Genomic DNA, 18929 nt, shown 5'->3' with positions numbered 1-18929 from the left:
GGGGGGGCAGGCCGCTTCCGGTCCCAGTGCATATCCATAGGAGGAAGGGAGGAATTAGACCGCCAGGTGCATACACTCAAAGAGGGGGAAGGCCCCAAGACCTGACAATCAGAAGTGAGGGGAGAGTCAGTGGCCTGGACTTTTGCAGGAGTCTCTTTTCCGGTAACAGTTGGGGGGAGGAAGAGTCTTGGGGGGCGGGGTGGTGATGCTTACGATGAGGCGCACCTTATGGACTATGTTTCAACATGTAAACGAATTCTGACAGCAAAATGCTAAATGAAATAAAAGACGAGACAGATGAGCTACTCACATGGGACATGGGTGACCGCAAACTGTAATGGCTCACATTCTGCCTGCTTTGGCTAGCTGCATCCTTTGACACGCATCAGAGGCCCATCGGCACAGGGCCCCCTCTACAGAGCCCAGTGGGTGTTGGTCTGTGCACACTCCTCTACGGATCCTTGGGGCGCTGGTCCCTGCACCCCTCAATACAGCAAAGCGGCCAGAGGTCTGAATGCAATGATCCACGGGGTCAGGGGTATTATATCTGCTCCCTCCACTCAGTGTCAGCTGGTTGCAGCACGAGGGCGCCTGGCCTGTGAGCCCCTGCTGCCAGAGCACGGGCGGACGGTCGCTGCACCCTTCCTCCACGGGCCAGATCTAGTCGCACCGCCCGGGCTGCACCTGGCTCACGCAGCCGCTCCCGTTGCTCAACTTCCTGTTCCTTTTCTCAGGTGACTTCCTTACCTGAGGTCACTGAGCGCAGAAAGTAAGTTAACCCTTTCACTCCCTGTGACCGAAATTTTATGCCAAAGGCTGAAGCATAATTCCATTGGTCCTGCCTACACCCCATAATCCAGGTAGCAGGGGCTCCCTCTTCCCCTTTCTCGGCTCCTGGGATCTTGGCTCTAGGTTGGAGCTACATAACAAAGGGGCAAGGAGCTTTTTTGAAATCAAGGAAAATGTCCTCCCAGCCTCGCCCACTGGTTGGATAGTAAAATACAGCCATAATTTAATGCAGTGGGCACCTAACAATCAAGCCCCGGTGTCACGGCAACATGATTATGAACACATGGCTCCATGTCACTTGAACACCCTTTTTCCATTCCTGGCGTTTGCTTTTACTTATCATTTTCATGGGGTGTGTTGGCCCAATTAAAATGAACCAAAACTACAACTCCCAGGATGCACTTATATGTAGAAACAAAGCCCATGAATGGAAAAGTGGTTTCCTGGTCACACAGAGCCATCTGGTCACCCTACCAGCACATTCTACACTATTGATGGCTTGGCCCCTTCACTGGCGGATCATCATTTCTCATGGATATGGGACACATTAAGGTCTCTGTGGATTCAGCCTTAGTGATCTTAAGTGGAAGTAACCCAACCACGCTTGGGCTTTTCGATGCACTCTGCTATCTGTTGTCAGCATGGCCCTAGAGTTTATTTGCTGCCCTGGGCGAAAATGTCCAATTTTACACACAAATTACTTAGTTCTGTATAAAATAAGACACACGTACAAAAACAGGAAGTTATTTCTTTAACTTAGTGCCACAAATATCAGCAGGCAACAAAACATATGTGTACTGCACAAGCTACTCAGGCAAGGAGCTGGGACACATTACGGCTGTGATAGGTCTCTAAAGGTAACCATATCTCTGCAGCCCCCGCCACCTCCCCCATGGTATTTAGAGTACTGGTCTGACAAGAACGAAAAAACATTAATGTATCAAAAGATACCTTTGAGGTGCTGAGCGCTCTTACTGGAAGAAAGGAGAAAACAGTGAAATGAAGGAGAATGATAATAAAAGAAAGAAGAAAATGAATTAATGAAAAGAGAGTTAGAAAAAGTAGGGAAAAAGTAAAAGCGACAAATGATACAAGTTTGACGAAAAGAGGAGGAGGCAGCAGGGGGAGGGGAGAGAGGAGGGGGCCTGCGCCTGTTTCCCTTGTGGGAGCGAGCAGGGGCACCATCTGTTTGCAAGTTAATTACAAACAGATGGTGTCAAAGCTTGCTCCCGCAAGGGAATCGCCAAACGTGCACGTTGCCATTGAGAGCAATGCAAAGCGTGCACATTTTTGGCTGAAAAAGTGAATCGATCCTAAAGGTCTCCTCCTAGGCAGCAGACCTAAAAAAGAATCCAAAGATGGCTACCACACATGTCGCCCTCCAGGATACCGTCTGACGTCACACAGGGAACGTACCTGGCACCAAATGGTGGTCGACTGCGACCAAACAAAAAAACAAGAAAACAAAGACAATTTTGGACCCAACCACTAGATGGCGGAATAATGCATAGCAAGTGAATCCAGAAAATTCTTCAAGCTGCAAAACTACTCCTACTGGTAAGTAACCATTTTGTTAATTGTCACCCTGATTTCTTTTTTAAAGTTTTTTGTTTATACGTTGGTGTAACCCCTCGCTTAATGTATCTAATCCTATAACTACCTTGGGTGCTGGCTGAGCGACTCGGACAAAGCAACTCTACACTTGCACAAAATGAAATCTAAAGAAGAGTCCACAATCTATGCCTTGTGCAAATTACATGAGAAAATGCAGAGTCCAAATACTATCCCAATTAGAAAGGTGTTACAATCTAAAATAAGGGCAATCACGGGTTTTGCGCAGCAGGCATTCCCAGGCAAAATGAATACAATGATGGAAAACGCACTAATTTTTTTAATTACCTAAATATACCCGCAATAGCGGCAGCCGTCTGGAATTCGGTCTGGTGCAACAGAGCAAATAATGCTTGGGAGTGAACGCAAAATATCATCACGTACTGAAAGTTCGGGATGAGACCATGAAGAGCATGCTAAAACACATCTTTAGTGGACCTCCTAACCCATGGCAGGTCTACATGCAGAAAGATGTAGAAGTTTTAGACTTGGCAATACAGAATTGGGGGCAAGAGAATATAACAAACAATGCTATCAAGTGTCAAGAGAAAGTGATCTAAAAACTTTTGCGAGTGGAAGCGGTCGATCTGGACTGATGGTAACCTACATGGAGAACAAATATCAGCCTTAACTCCACCAAGCATTGGGGAGAAAGGCGCTAAAAACATTCAGTGGGCTAGACTAGTGCCACTCCCAATAAAAGAGCTATATCCGTGGTGGAAAGCCCTCGGACATAGAATCAGCTGTAGAATCTGCGATTTTAAAACACAATCACTACAACATCTGATATGTTGCTGCCCGGGATTGTTACAATCTCGTATGAAACTACTAAAGCCAATATGGCTATGCAAAGGTGTCCAGACAGTAAAAGACGCTGTTTTGACCCTATTTGCCTGCACTTTACCGACTGACCTGGCCAGGCTTGGGAGATACATGGAGAAAGTGCATTCCAGACTTGTGAAGGAATAAGACCATGCCAATTGCGAGAAAACAGCCTCGCACAGGACAGACAAAGTCTCACTTCCCTCTTAACAGCTCAAAAATGACTTGACTTACTATTTGGATTGTTTCTTTCTTTTTAACTCTCCCAAATTTTTACTTGTACTTTCATGAAATGAAATTGTTTATAATTGTAAAATAATTTTTCTTAATGTTCTGCTTTTATATAACTTTTGTTATATTGCAAATGGTTTTAAGTAACTATGCAATTAAATAAAACAAATCATCATGGCTACCACACACGTCGACCTCCAGGATACCATCTGACTTCACACAGGGAACTTACCTAATACCAAATGGTGGTCGACTGTGACCAAAACAAAAACAAACAAAAAACAAGCATTGGCATAGCCAATAGGTCTCGCCTTTGGGACCTTATAAGTTGAGGGTGAGGATGGGAGAGAGAGTCACCGCTGACAAATAAAAGGCGAATGAGTAAGCCCCGGAGTAAGAGATGCTTTGAGAACAGAGACATGAAATGACAATACAGCACTATTTTAATTAAAGATGAGGGTGGCTCCTTTAAAAGGGGAGAACTGGCCAGTATGGCTGGGGGTTACGGGGTGACAGTGTGCTCCCGCACCCTCCCCACACACACGGGTCATTTTTTAAATATTTTTTTAAAGTTTTTCTGGCATTTTATCTGGTAACAGACAGAAACATGTCATAATAGGCAGCACCACAATACGTAGAGGTTTCACGGAGATACGAAAGGAAGGAAGGCAAGAGGCTATGAGCTGTCCAACTTCCCACTCAGCGGGAGCATAGTGGGCCTAGGAATTCAAATGACATCACTGTATACCGTTCCAACAGGGATTTCAAAAGCAAACGTCTTCAACAGCTGTATACTTCACTAGTGCTAATGTCCTAGAGCTCCAGTTGCCCAAGAGTGGGATCAAACCTCTGCAGTATAGGAAAATCCTCCTTCTATCGATCTAGCACTCTTTCGCTATAAAACATGCTAATGTTGTGTTAAGACGCCATTGTTGCAACAGTGGGTGGCTGAACATAAACCGTGCTGCGGAAAAGGAAAACAAAAAAGAAACATTTATATAACCAAAATGGGGGGATGGAAAGTGGGAAAAGGGAAGAGGGAGGGGAGCGGGAAGTGTGGCGGGGGGTGGGGGAGTGTGTGGTGCCTTGCTATAGTTTCCAAATCATTTCACGGCATTGGAAGGCGTCACTCTAGCCATAGCTTATATGATCTCTGGTGACACGCAGGGAAGAGTCAAGGGCGTCCGTAGCAGTCAGAATATCTGAAAAGGGGATGTTGGAGTCCTAATGGGTACTTGCGGGGTGACTATGGACTAATAGTCAGTGGAGTTCCAAAAGCTCTCCGGGTCAGTGGGGTGTATTGCATCATCAAAAAGCTGCAGAGCTCGGAGTCTTGGTGGTTGCAGTCTAGCATTTTCAAGCCGCCCAAGATGCTCTACCAGCGGTTTCCACAGCTTCGTGAATTTAACATCTCGAAACTGTAGGCGTGCCGTGAGAAGCTCCATTGCCACTGTGCGCCATAAGCAAGTGAACCATACATTTATTGAGGGTGATTCCGATTTCTTCCAATATAAAGCAATAGTCAGCTTTGCAGCTCCCAACATGTGGAGGCTAAGGTGCCGGTCCCGGCGGGTCATTGCTCGCAGGTTCACTGGCTTAAGGTCCATTATGATAGTGAGTGGCGTTTCAGATAGGGGGTATCCTAAGACCCATTTAATATGGCCAAGGACCTCCTTCCAGTAGGTATGAAGAAGAGGGCACGACCACCACATGTGTATAAAATCACCAATCGCTTGTGTGCAGCGCAAACACAGGGAAGACGCATTGGGGAACATCTTACGAAGCCGAGACGGAGTATAGTACCACTGGGTCATCACCTTGTAGGCGGATTCCTGCTGGGGGATGCTATGGAAAGTTTTTGGAATATCGCGCCAAAGACGCGCCTACTGGGATGGTGCTATGTCGGCATCGGACAGGGATTGCCACTGCAATTGGTACGGGTGAGGGTCTAAGCGGCATGAATGCTGAAGGATTTGGTATATGCGAGAGATTAACCCCTTGGAAGAGCTAAAAGGTACGCGCCAGTTTTTCGAACGGTGTGAAAGGTGCGCATGGCTGCTTGCGATAACAAGGGTCCCTGCAGCCAGTGCCGGAGTTGAAGATACTGGTACTTGTCTTTCTCAGCCAGCTTGAATTCTTGCTTACATTGGGCGAATGTTTTGATGTCTTTTCCCAAGAATAAGTTCTGAATCGTTCTGCAATCATTATGCGTCCAATTTGCAAAATAGGGTGGAGAGTACGCAGGAGGGAACTGCGGATTGCGAGCAATTGAGGTGTGTGGGGATGGAAAGGTATTGAGGCCCCGACACACCGCCACTCTATCCCAAATCTCAAGCACTGTTTATTAGGAACCGCCATGTAGGCGCTGCGGTGGCGCGCCTCCCGAGGCAACCACGCATGGTCCCAGAGAGGGCAGCAAGTGACCATTCTGCCCATGTGGAACCATACCTTCTCACTTTCCCACACCGTCCATTCTGGTATAAAGCGGAGGTGTGACGCCCAGTAGTATTCCAGCAGGTTAGGGCAAGCGAGCCCCCCTCTATCGCGCGGAAGCATTAACATTTTTCTAGAGAATCGTGGTACAAATGCTATTAGCTCTCATTGCAGTCCCTGGATCTGGTGTTCCGGGATGGGTGTCGGAAGTGTTTGGAAGAGGTAAAGAATCTTCGGCAGGGTGTACATTTTGACTGTATTAAGGCATCCCAACCAGGAGAGTGGTAAAGCTTTCCATGCCCGTAAATCGGTGAGGAGTGAGTTTTTGTAGTCTTGCCAATTAGCTTGAGACCAAGTGGCTAAGTCTGGTGTTAAATTGAGGTCAAGATACCTTATAGAGTTGGTCGCCCATTGGTATGGGACAAGAGCCTGCAAGGCCGCAATCTCATCAGCCGGGAGTGTGAGGTTAAGGGCCCAAGATGTTGTATGATTAAATGTAAGTCCTGAAACTTGCTCATAGAACTGGAGTAGGGTGTGTACTGCTGGGAGCGAGCGCAGCGGATTAGACAGGGTAAGAAGTAGATCGTCTGCAAACAGGGCAATCTTATGTTTTATGCCCCCAAGCATAAGGCCGCGATTATCAGGCGACTGGCGTATCATAATAGCGAGCGGCTCCACGACAAGAGCGAACAATAGGGGCAACAGGGGACAACCCTGTCTGGTACCCCTAAGAATAGAGATAGGTTGTGTGAGCTGCCCGTTGACACGAACCCTAGCGAGGGGTGAGATGTAGGGAGCCATGATGCGCGCTATAATTCGCGGTCCTAGACCGACTTTCCACAGAACAGCACGTAGAAATCCCCAGTCCACTTGGTCGAACGCCTTTATCTTCCAGTGCCGCGCCCTCCCTACAAGGTGCGCCCCTTGCCGTTGTTGAATGAAGCGCACCTGATCCAGCTCGTTGAGGTTGGGAACGTGCACACTGAGTCGTATCGCCAAAATGTTGGTGTATAATTTAAGATCCGTATTTAACAAGGCGAAAAGACGCAACATATACGCTTGGAGTTGCGGCAGGAAAGTGCGATAAAATTAAACTGGGAGCCCGTCCGGGCCCGGCGTTTTGCCAAGTGGGAGTTCTTTCAGGGCACTAGTTTGTTCCTCCGACGTAATTGGCTCCTCCAAAAGCTTGGCGTGATAATCATTCAGGGGGTCCCAGTCGCAGGCGTCTAGAGTGGACGATATGAGGTTAGGGGCGGGCGGATCTCGAGCATAGAGAGACGAATAGTAATCTTGGAACGTTTGGAGTTTGTCAGACTCTGTGGCAGCCCATGACTCTTTCCCTAGCTTTAGTTTTGCGATGTGGGCTTTGGCTGCCCGCGTTCTCAGGCGATGCGCTAAAACAGTACCCACCCTGTCCCCCATCATAGTAACGCTGATGCAGTGCAAGCAAAGCGTGGTCTGCCTTGTTCGTCCTATGGGCTCGAAGCTGGCCTCTAAGGACAGCCAAGCGCCGTTTATGCACCAACAAGGGTCATTCCTGATACAATTTCTCCGTTTTAATTTCGCACGTGAGTTTGGTCTCATATAGGTGAGCTTCCCTCGCCCTAGCGATAGCAATTGACGTTAGGGTGCCGCGGATCGTGGTATTCAACACATCCCACAAAACTGGGAGGGGCATTTCCGGGAGATTGTTAGCTTCAAAATATGAGGAAATGGCAGACTGGAACTCTTCCTTATCCACCGGGTCCCTAATAACGCAGAGCGGAAATCGCCATCTCGTAGGCCGCGCTGGGTGAGCGAAGCGCTCATGGAGAAGAAGTTCTATATGGGCGTGGTCAGATACTGATATATCAGAGATGTCTGCGGAGAGGATATCTTTAATCAATGAATGGGACACAAAGAGGAAGTCAATGCGAGAATAAGAGCGATGCGCATGAGAGTAGAAAGTATAGCCGCGGCTCTCAGGGGAATGGTATGAGATGGTAAAGCATTAAAAGATTTTTTAGTTGCTGCCGACATAGCCTCCACCCCATGAAACGCGCCCCCGCTGAGGTCCAACTCTGGATCCCACAACAAGTTCAGTTCTCCCCCCACTATGAGGTCCGTATCCACCGGCATCACATGCTCCCGTAAAATCCTGCGCAGATAAGCGTCTTGGCACTGATTTGGCGCATACACATTGCAAAGGGTAAGTGTGCGGCGCCCTCTCTTGACCCCCACCTTAAGAAATCTGCCCTCAGAGTCACGGACTACCTTAGTGTCGCCCTGTGAGATGCCCGCCTGGCAGAAGATAGCTACACCCGCTGTCTTGGTGGCTGCTGAGGACCAAAATTGATGAGGGAAATGTGGGTGTATCTCTTGCAGGAAGATTATGTCTGGGTTCTGTAACAAGAGGTATCGCCATATCTGTTGCCTTTTGTTGAGGGAATTGAGTCCCTTCACAGTAAGGGACAAGACTTTCAAACAAGGTACAGAAGTCATCGTCATCTATCGTCAGGGAGGGTCGCGATCTCAAACAAGTGGTGCATCAGGCTAGGTAGCCGCTGAGGGGTCTCCCAGGGGCCCAAGGACTCCCCCGCCAGGGTGAGAGGTAGGAAAGGGAAAGAGGGGGGAAGGGTAAGGGTGGTTGAAACAACTTAACTACTGATACGGCCAACATATTCCCAGTCCAGTCTAGGGAGTAGCCAGGCATGTGGCACAGGCTGTCCCGGAGATGTAACTCTCCCAGGAATTGGAGTGAGGGTTGGTCATCGTGCTGGAAAAGTTGTCAAACACTAAGGGACGCAGACCCGGGCTGCCGCTGCTAAAGTGGAAGCTAGAAGACCATCAGCCTGCCTGCCGGTGTGCAGAACAACGGGGCGCATCAGCTACACATCAGTGGTTCAGAGCCCATCCCGGGGCACAGGGCGAGTAGCAAGCGTGACCATTAGAGTTAAGGCAGGCCGAGTGACAAGAATCATGTGAATCTGGGGGCGATGACCCTCCGCCAAGGCATCCCCCTCCTCGTAACACCTCTAGGTATTGGTGAAGCAGTCTGCCCCAGTCTCTCTTGGGTAGATGTCTAACGTGGGATGCTTCATTCAATCTTGAACACATCGCGCTTTGATAGACCAGGAAGGCCCCCCGCAGGGTCCACCAAAGAAGCATCAAAGGAGTGTAGCCCCTGAACTGCCTCTCCACCTGTTTGCTGTGCCTCGCAATCAGGAATGGAGAGAACCTAGTGACTCGAACTTAGTGAGCGAGTAACCTCCACAAAACAAGTAACAGGCGATCGAGCTAGCAACACAGCCAATAGCGTAAAAATAAGCTTGCGGACGTGCAGAAGACAAGGCTCCCGCCGGCATCCATGCACACTGCGGTAAATTCTGCTTGCAATGTGTGAATTTGGTGCGACCTGCTGCAAGGGAACATCTGGTAAGGAGCGTTGCGGTCTCCCCCAGCCCCAACTGAGCCAAACCCTGTGAGAGCGGTCGTGCAGGATTTGTCAGTGGGGATACCAAATAGGTGAAGAGTCAACAGTGGAAGATATTCCGGTATGATGAGTAGTACAGTTCGAGAAGCGCAGTACTCTGAGAGTCTGTCTACTTAGTGGCAGCCGTTTGCGAGCTCGAGGGCGAACGACCTCCTTCTAAAGATTTGATGTGTTGAATGATGTCCTCTTTCTCCCGAGAAAAGCTGCTGCGACCCCTGGAGGACAGGCGTCGAGAGCGGTGAACCACGTTCCACTGTGGCTTTAATGGAGTCCAGTTCTTAGTAGGCAGTTGGGAGGGACTTGCCGGGGGGGGGGGGGAGTCTGGGATCTGGAGCAGTTGGGCCGCCTCTCTGTATGACCTCAGTACTCGCCACTTGGACTCCCACTGGAAAATTAGGGCGAAGGGATGTCACCATTGGTAGCGGATGTTGAGCTCCCGGAGCTTATCGGTGATGGGTCGAAAGTCTCTTCGGCGTCGAAGCGTCGTGGGGGCCAAGTCTTGGTATAACTGGATGGGCACACCATTGAGCCGAATCTCTGATTTGTCCCGAGCTCCTTTGAGGTTTGCTTCTTTCTCGGTGAAGAAATGGGCCCGCATTAGGATGTCAGGGATGAGGCAGGGCCTCCCCGGGGGTTCAGTTACTCGGTGTGCACGGTCTGAGGCCTGCGATGCGGCGTCATCATCTCTCCTGATGTCACGTAGCAGGTCAGCCACAAAGGTCAGGATATCAGCACCTTCAGCTCCGATCGGAACCCCCTGTATGCGTATGTTGTTCCATTGCCCCCTATTTTCCAAATCCTCCTGTTTGATCTGCAACTCAATGTGCTGTTCCTCCAAAGTGGCCAACCGCTGCCATGAGTGCTCCTGGTCTTCTGTGCGGGTATCCAGGGTTCATTCAATGTCATCCACTCGGTCACCCAACTCCCCCACATCTTTCTAAAGATCTTTGATGCAAGCATGGACCTCATTTTGCAAAGACCCTATCTCTGATTTGAGTTCTTGCATGAAGAGCGACATAAAAGCTTGTGTAACTGGCTCGGAAGGGCCCCCAGTCGCCAGCACCACTGCAGAGGCAGGGGATGGGTCCAGTTTGTCCCCCTTGGCCGCGATTGCAGATGCAGGCTCTTAAGGGGTCACCGAAGCGTCTTTTCCAAATCTTGACCACATCACAGCCATAAAGGAGGGTTGCCTTGCCGCTGCAGAACTCTCTGGGGATACCCCCTCGTTCAAAACTGCTACCAATCCACTATGTCAGCGTGCTCCACCACACAGCCCCAGCACCCCCGCGCAAGTAGCAATGGAGAAGCAGGCCCACTAGCGTGCTAATGCGGGGTGTCGATTCTGAAGGCTGTGGGGTATATGTGGGTCCCAGGGGCTGAGAGGCAGCCAGCAGAGCATGGATTGGACCAGTCTCACAGCAAGGCCGTCACTCCACAGTCTCCAGATGTACACAGTCCAGATCTGGCAGCCAGCAGGGAGTAAGGCCCCACCCAGAGGGAGGAAGGTAGAAGAAAGGTTGCAGGGATGCTGGGCCAATGGTCGGCCCCTCGAGCGATGGAGGAACCGACTTAGTTGTGTAGATAGTGAGGCAATAATGTCAGCCAAAAGAGGGGCCCTTGCAACCACAACGTTTGGGCAAGCAGGTGCTCAAGAAATTCATGGGATGGCCTCCAACCCCATGAGGATCAACCAGATCGGCACCAAGGAAGAAGAGAGGAAGGGGCTCTGCCTGCGGCGCTGTATCCCCACGGCCGATCACCAGTGCGAGGCAACGTCACTATCTGGGAGTCTGAGGGGGGCGCATATCTCCATCAATGGTCACAGACGGAATGTCAGAGGCAAGGCATCCCGCCAGGTCAACAAGTACACACAGGGGTAGCCTGCAAGAGCTAGAGCTGACGCTTCCGGTAGGGGAGGGGTGTCACCGCTAGAGTACAAGACTAGGCCTGGGGGGACATTGGGGGCACAGGGGACTCACACAGTACATGCCAAAATGGTGCCCGCCCAGAGGCTACTCCGACACCTCCTGCCCCCGTACCTGTACAGGGCCCACACTCCTGGGCCCCACCGTCGCAGTCCAGCTACCAAGGAGCAGGCAGGGCCAGCGCAGCACTCAGGCCACAAAATGGCGGGCAGTCCCCGCCAACCTCCGCTGTTCGTGCGTCAGGCCCTGATGCGCCAGCCGGTCTCCGTGCCCGCAGCTGTCCACTCTCCTCTAAAAGAGCGCTCCCCTTCACAATGCACGTGGATAGCCGTAAGCTTCTGTAATTCAGGCAGCAGTAATAATAAAAGAAGCCCCTTGGGACTCTCTGCAGGTTACAGCCGGGTCGGGGAGAGGAGCAGAGTTCCTGTGTCAATCCTGCGTCTCACTGCTCCCATGTATACCCCTTAGGGGTCGCAGAAGGCCTCCAAAGCCCCCATGCCGTCGTGACGGGACCAAGTGTCACAGCGCAGGGCCCGGGCTGCAGCAATGGCGGACACCCCGCCCGTCACCAGGAGCACAAAATGGCGACGGGGCAAGCTACCCCGGGATCTGACCGTCCCCAGGCGGCGGGATCAGAGCTCTCCTGCCCCCGTGCGCTTACTGTCCAGGAGGGTCTCCGCCGCTGATGACGATCTTCAGGCCCGGCAATTACCCCGATGCGCCAGCCGTTCCGGGGCAGCCGACATAGAGTGGCCGGCGCCTTCCCGCCAGAAGCCGCAGTCAATCTCTCCCCAGGGCTCCGCCAGGATTGTCAGGGAGGGCACACCACAAAGCCAATGCCGCCCCCACTCCACTGCTAGAGAACTCGGGGCAGAGCCTCTAGTGTTCGCTGGCCTCTAACAGCAGGTGTGCAGGGAGCGCGCATTCAAGACTCAGCTCCTCGAAATGGCAGGCGCGCTCCTTTTGTCCAAGGCCCTCGTCGTCCGTTACTGCCTACGCCTCCAATCGCCAGCCAGGTGAGTCAACAGGCACCCATGATGTAGCCCAAGGCTTGTCTGCAGGTAGTCATCCCCAGGTGAGGCCCAACCCGCGCTGATTGCAGGCTGTATAAAGCTTTTTCTGCCAGCCGCAGCCCGGAGCTCCCCAAGCGTGCATCTCACTCCATCTGCAGCGAGATCACGCCCACGAGTTATCTTTAAACTCTCCCCTAGAGTATGATTACAAAGGCTGCGCCGGAGCCTCGGCAGACCTCTGGTGTACACGAAGAGGGATGCACACACTGATGGGTCCTTATCTGGCCTCATTAGGCGTGTTTACACACTTCCCCCCAGATGCAACACTTAAGCGTGGCACTTTTGATTCAGAACACCTGCTCGGCTAATCGGGCCGATGCCAGCACACAGGGTACCACGTCACCATAAAATGCCCAACACACGGTAAGCCAGAAACACTCTACTCCCTGGGGCTGAAACTCACGGCTTGGTACTCAGTGTTAAATGTATACTCATGGCTATTAATGGTAACATTTTGGGCGAGTGAGTACATTAACAAAATGAGTGAGTGAGCACTTCGAGTATCCGAGCAGGCTACAATTCTGTTCATGCAGAGATCTCACTCACTACATGTCGAGTGTGACAAATCCGTCTTGCATTGCATTCTGGTACTTGAAGTGTTTGTAGAATGTAGGAATTGGGGGACAGTAAATAAAGGCAAACCACCACTGGGATGGGGCAGCCCCAGGCCTCAGTGCCAAGGAAACAGAATGTAATCACCTCCACCTACTATGCAGGGCCCCTCTTGGTTCTCACCAACCTCATCTTCCATGTGGGCTGCACGCCCTGGACGCTCACCCAGCAGCTTGGCCTGCAGTTGCCATTTCTGCAAACTAGTCCCACTTTTCAGTCACAGAGGAGCCTTCTCTACTGTACATTCAGAAAAATAATCTTCGGTCATCACCCCTACAAATAAATATGCCTCGTTAGCCACAGCGCTCTTAAGCCACACACTATGGCATACAGCGCTATCTTCTCATCAAGTTACCATAAAACTTGAAACATTGTTTCTGGCGATGGGCTTTGTACCGCAAGGGTAAGAGAGCTCTTCGGGCTGAGCGACTGCTCCACAGCTTTCAGTGTTACCATGGCAACACATGTTCGAATTAGCCCCTCCTACTTTCATCTATGTGAGCAGATAAAATGAGTACCACTAACTTAGATATTAATTACAGCTATTATTTAACCACCATGAGGCAGTACCATCTGTAGCAGGGCACATGGGGTCTGTATAACATCGATAACAATGTTATTATAATATTTACAGTACCTGCTTTTGTTAAACTCTGAAACACAAAACAGTTTTTGAAGATCCTTGAAATAGTGTCCCCCGCAAACGAACGCATGGGGAGTGGCGCCCCAATAAATCTGAGCAGTCCCTTCATTTAACTCTTTCATTAAAAGGGTTAAATGCATGTTTTGCACGTCACAGTATTAAAAGACTTTCAATACTGTGACGTGTAAAACAGTTCCCGTTCTCCCCAAAACACTAAAATGCGCCTACCACACTCCTACACCAAGGCCCCTACACACTTTCATGCAGATAGTTCAACCCAAAAAGGGTCATAATCAGAGCGGAGATGGCACATATTGTCAGACCTGCTGGATCAAGCATGAAAGGTTGTGGTAGTAGTGTTGTCTTAGGGTCTTTGGGGCCTTGGGAAAGACATTTTGGGGACACCTGTACGGAACAAATTTTAATTTTATAAACCATTCCCTGCAAATTGCCAAAAAGCGCATCGACACCTCACCAGGGGTAGTGAGCGCTTTATAATTGCAATCACAATAATTTATACCCTGTGTGATGCCAAATAATAGTAAATTATATTTAACTTTAACAGGGTAACACAACAGTTGAAATATGTTATGACCAGGACCCCAGAGATTACCAAGATTACACTGAGTAGTGAGAGAGAGAGAGAGAGAGAGAGAGAGAGAGAGAGAGAGAGAGAGAGAGAGAGAGAGAGAGAGAGAGAGAGAGAGAGAGAGAGAGAGAGAGAGAGAGAGAGAGAGAGAGAGAGAGAGTGAGAGTGAGAGTGAGAGTGAGAGTGAGAGTGAGAGTGAGAGAACAGGCGTCGGTCAAACAGAGAGAAAGTTCACTTTCACAGGAGCGCCCTTGGAAGGTGGGGGCCCTGGGCAATTGCCCACTTTGGTCATGCCTTAAAAATTTTCCTAGCTGGTAGATGGTGTAATATCACATGGACCTCAGTCACAGCTCAGAGAGTTCAACGCGTAATTGAATATTTCCAACCACTGCACGGTGTGCTGCTAGTGCACAAGACATTTTGTGTACGTAATATGCGCATTACAAGCAAGAACAGCAGAGACGAAAACTTACCCCAAACAAGCAGTCAAAATGGGGCGAAGAGAACGGTCCAGTGTCTGCAGGTAGACTCTCCCAGGCGATCCATTGAGCAGTCGGGGTCAAACAGTCCTTGAGGTTTCCAAGAAAATTCCGAGTCTGTTTCCGGAAAAATCCTGTTTCTGTGGCCCACTTTTCAGAAATTTGCCTGGAAGTGGGAAGAAAAGGGGCTCCGAGGCGCTGCACTCGTTGTGGACTCACAAGCAGCACCCGGGCTGTGGACAATCACTGTCCACTCCGAAAGTGCTCGTCCCACTTGAGGGGGTGGTAAACCGTGGCCTGGATCCCCGGAGAGTGTGGACTGGAAGAGATGACGATGCATCGAGCGTTCAACGGGACGGGACGTGCAGAAGGCGCTCTCCAGGGCATGGGTGAAAGGCGCACAAGACAGCCTAGCTCACTGAAGCTATTTTCCAGCACTGCAGGCTAAGGTCCGAAACGATTACCAAAAGAACAAGCATTGTCCGCACGCGCGTGCGCCTCGCGCTCAAAGTTAAAAAAACAAGCTTGGAGACGCTCTGTGGGGTGGGGGAGGGTAAATGCATCTTGTCAGGTATGCATCAGTTGACAGCCAAAGTATGCATTTACAACCTAAAAGACCCTTTCAAATGCGTTCCTGTTTTTTCTTTTTTTCAAAGTTTATTTATCCAAGTAGGGTTTTATTTTCCAAACATTAAAAGATCACAATCTCAGTGGCGATTTATTTTGGAACTTTCTTTGTAAGTGGCTCTGTACTCCAACGTCATTGCACCTCTGCTGCTGAGGTGGAAACTGGTGAGATGTGGTGCCTTCATCTCGCATGCGCAGCGTGTTCTGGGCCCTGTTGTTGACACAGCCATCCCTCTCGAGCTCCCTATCTTATACCCCCCCAAGTGTCTGCCTGTAGCTGCCCCTTTTTGGTTTGCTGCCAGACACGCACAGGGGCCTCACTAGATTTATGCTTTTTGAATGAAGAGCCAAGCGAATATTAATAAAGTGCCTGATGGGAGCATAAAAAGAATTAAAAGTGTGAACAAAATGTTGCACGTTACAGTAACAATTAGGAACAAAGGGCATTCGCCTGAAGTAACGCAGTCAATGTAAACAGCAGACAGTTGGGCAGCTTTTGTTTGGGTTTAACACATGGCATCAAAAACCTGTGAAAATGTGGACAGTATTTGTTAATGATGAGCTGACCAGGCAATGTGTTCTAAGCATATGGCTTTCAGAGGTGAGCACTGCACAAGTTCGGCAGCGACCGGGAGTGTGTGCGCGCGCGCACAAAAAGAAGCACAAGCGCACGTGGCAGCAGGGGGGAGGCGGGGGGCATGCGCGATTCACTTGCGGGGGCGATAATTGCTACCATATGGCGGTGCTCGCTCCCGGAAGTGAATCGCCACACGTGCATGTGTTGCCATTGAAGGCAATGGAACTCGTGCATGTGTTTGGCTGAAAAGCCAAAGCCATCGGAAAAGGTATTTTTGCCTATACAGCGCATGCGTGCTGCGTAGGCGAGACCTAAACAAGAAAACAGACAATTTTGGACCCAACCACTAGATGGCAGAATAATGCATAGCATGTGAATCCAGAAAATTCTTCAAGCTGCACAACTACTCCTACTGGTAAGTAACCATTTTGTTAATGGTCACCCTGAATTTGTTGTTTGTTTATACGTTGATGTAACCCCTCGCTTAATGTATCTACTCTATATGTGAATCAAATTAAAATATTAAAGATCATGTTTGACATCATATGCCAATAAAAATAAGTTTTAAAAAAAACACCTTATTGATAACATCACTAATACATCCGAAATTACATAATTCATGAAAACACTGTTCATGACAGTGGAGTTCTACTTGAGATAACTATAACTTGTTAATTTCTGTTTGCTATATAGATTTATACACCTTCCCCCCCTTTCTACTAACGTCTGCAATAATCAGTACTTCAATATGCTAACGGCTGATGTAGTGGGCAGCTCAGCATTTGAACCCAACCGCTGTTTTCACTGGTCGAAAGCTTTTATCAACTGTTGTAACCCAAAGCCATCCCTATACTTGCCGCCCTTTCCATTGGCGGGCGCGCCCCTCTCCACCCCTTGGAAGGGCAATGTCGCTATTATCCGAAGGGGCGGTATAGGTGACGTCACCCAAGCAGGGGGGGTTACAAAATGTCGTCATGGGAGGCGCGGCTGGTTGAACGGGGAGCCGGGTCTGTGTAGTTCAGCGCGCACTTGGAGCCCATAGCAGCATCAGCACCATTCGCGCAGCAGCGTCGTAGCTGTCACCATCATGCCGAAGAGGAAGGTGAGGCCTCGGTCGGAGTGCTCCTCTGGCCTAGAACGGTTGTGGGGGCGTATTAGGCGTAAGCTTACTGTGCAGGACTGACTGAGCCGTGGAGATGGCACAAGGAACGCCCCAGTTGGGTGTTTCAAGCGGGCTTAAACCTTCTTTTAAACGAAATGCTGCGTGCGCTGCTTCTTTGATGGCACGCACCCGGTGCATGTCGCTGTCTGTGTGGGCTGCGCCTACTCCTATGCACGCTAGTCGTTAGTAGCAGTCTGTCCCGGCCGCAACTCGACACACCAGGGGTTTGACTACCCCTGTTCTGGCCAAAGCACAGCGGGGCGGGGGGGAATTCCCCACCCTCACAACAAAGAAAAACTCATTACGTGACAGTGCGCCACCTCGAATCTCTTTAATATAGAACGTTTTTTTTAATTGGGTGGGGGTGTGGCTAACCAGAATCGTTCGACGTTAATCTATCGCAGCCATTTAATGTTCATTTTGTGTTTGATTACTTTAGTTGATTATCATAACTTTCTTTTCTGCTGTGCTGTACCCTAGCGTCGGTGTGGATTGTTGACTCGAGCCGCGCGCCCATCGGTTTCAAGTTGTAGGTGCAGATTTGCATACACGTTGCTTGTGTGCGACTGGGAGGAAAGCGACCATGCTCTTAGCGGATGGTTCTCACTGGGTGGCGAACTCCCTGTCGTCCATTATTCTGATACCAACAGGACATGATATACATTTAGTGACGAGGTTAAAACCCTTAATTGTGCTCACACCACAAGCGTCCTCCTAGGCGTTTGTAAAGTGTTTACTTCAAGGGCATACACACCTTGCACTGGAGGCGTAAGATTCCAAAGCAGCCACATGAATTCTTCATTGTCCGCTCATACGCCACCAGCTGATATCTTGCAGTAGTACAGGAACAGTTGGCTAAGCCTGCATTGTGGGTAAACGTGACGTTACAAGGCTCTTATGTTTCCTCCTCGCTTTAAAGTGAACAGTTTCACGCAGGTGACCAGCAGTATCTTTCTCAGGATTCGTAGGGTTTTATATATAATTTTTTTTGTGCATCCAACCATTATATGCCTAAACTGCGTAAAACAAGACAAAGGGCACTGTTATGACTGGGCGTATCGTTCAGACTCGCGTCATGACTCTACACCTCCCCGGAACTCTTCCCCCCCCCCCCCCCCCCACCACACACACACACACACACACACACACACTTCCAGCGTACCTCACAGCATCAGACAGAAACTAGGGAGTTATTTTTGTTACTTGCAGTTTTTTAGGGTGCCCATGAATTGGTCCGCTATGCGATTGGCCTGAGGCCATAAGTTATTTTTCGAATTATAAATGAATCCCGATTTTCTTTCTAAATCCTTAAACTCCTTTACCGAATTGGAGAAAGGAGGGGAGGTAGTGTCCTATCTGCCTACAGCAGTGGGGATAGTCAGATCAGAGGAAGTGCTGGGTAAAACCATGACTTCTGGAAATAGAAAACACTATGATGTGATGTCCACCAGGAAGTATTAACCAGTTGTTGTTCGCCCAAATAATCAACAGATTCCTTTCAGACTTGTGTTCGTATCTTTTACATTTGAAGTGGGTCTGGAGAGATGTCTTTACACAATGCTAGCCACATAGCACACACCAACTTCTCTGCTACAACGTGTTCTAGCTGTGGTAACCAGACTTTTTCTGAGGAGCCTCTTGGTGGATATTACTTCTCTATGTGCCTCACGGGTAAGCGCAACCTTTTCCTGAAGCATTCTGGGAAATACCAGAAATGTTTCATATAGGCGAGATCCTTCGGATGACAGGCTAACTTCCCTCTTTTAATTCTTTATTGCCCTGAAATCTTTTAAGGAACTGTGAGGCTGTCTTCTGTGAGTTCTTTGTAGTTTGTGTCCTCTCCAACTCAAGAAGTCTTTACCACGCACAAGATGGGACCATTGA

The 18929-nt window shown here is 49.6% G+C and overlaps 1 protein-coding gene and 1 long non-coding RNA gene across 3 annotated transcripts in view; one reads left to right on the top strand and one right to left on the bottom strand.

The window, feature by feature from the left end:
• The window catches only part of LOC144762821 (uncharacterized), a 261034-nt gene extending 242849 nt beyond the window's left edge, over positions 1–18185 (bottom strand). The window contains exon 1 of the long non-coding RNA XR_013596141.1: positions 17800–18185. This is a non-coding gene — a long non-coding RNA (uncharacterized LOC144762821). The remainder of the gene's footprint in view (positions 1–17799) is intronic.
• HMGN3 (high mobility group nucleosomal binding domain 3) overlaps positions 16743–18929 on the top strand; it is a 31558-nt gene continuing 29371 nt past the window's right edge. The window contains exon 1 of one of the 2 annotated variants that reach the window (XM_078648103.1): positions 16743–16985. In XM_078648103.1, coding sequence (XP_078504229.1) covers positions 16971–16985 — 15 coding nt within the window. In that variant the 5' untranslated portion in view covers positions 16743–16970. The remainder of the gene's footprint in view (positions 16986–18929) is intronic. The other variant, XM_078648102.1, reaches the window with a different exon arrangement.

Source organism: Lissotriton helveticus, chromosome 6, assembly GCF_964261635.1.
Source record: "Lissotriton helveticus chromosome 6, aLisHel1.1, whole genome shotgun sequence".
Classification (NCBI taxonomy): Eukaryota; Metazoa; Chordata; class Amphibia; order Caudata; family Salamandridae; genus Lissotriton; species Lissotriton helveticus.
This window is presented reverse-complemented; position numbering and strand designations above follow the sequence as displayed.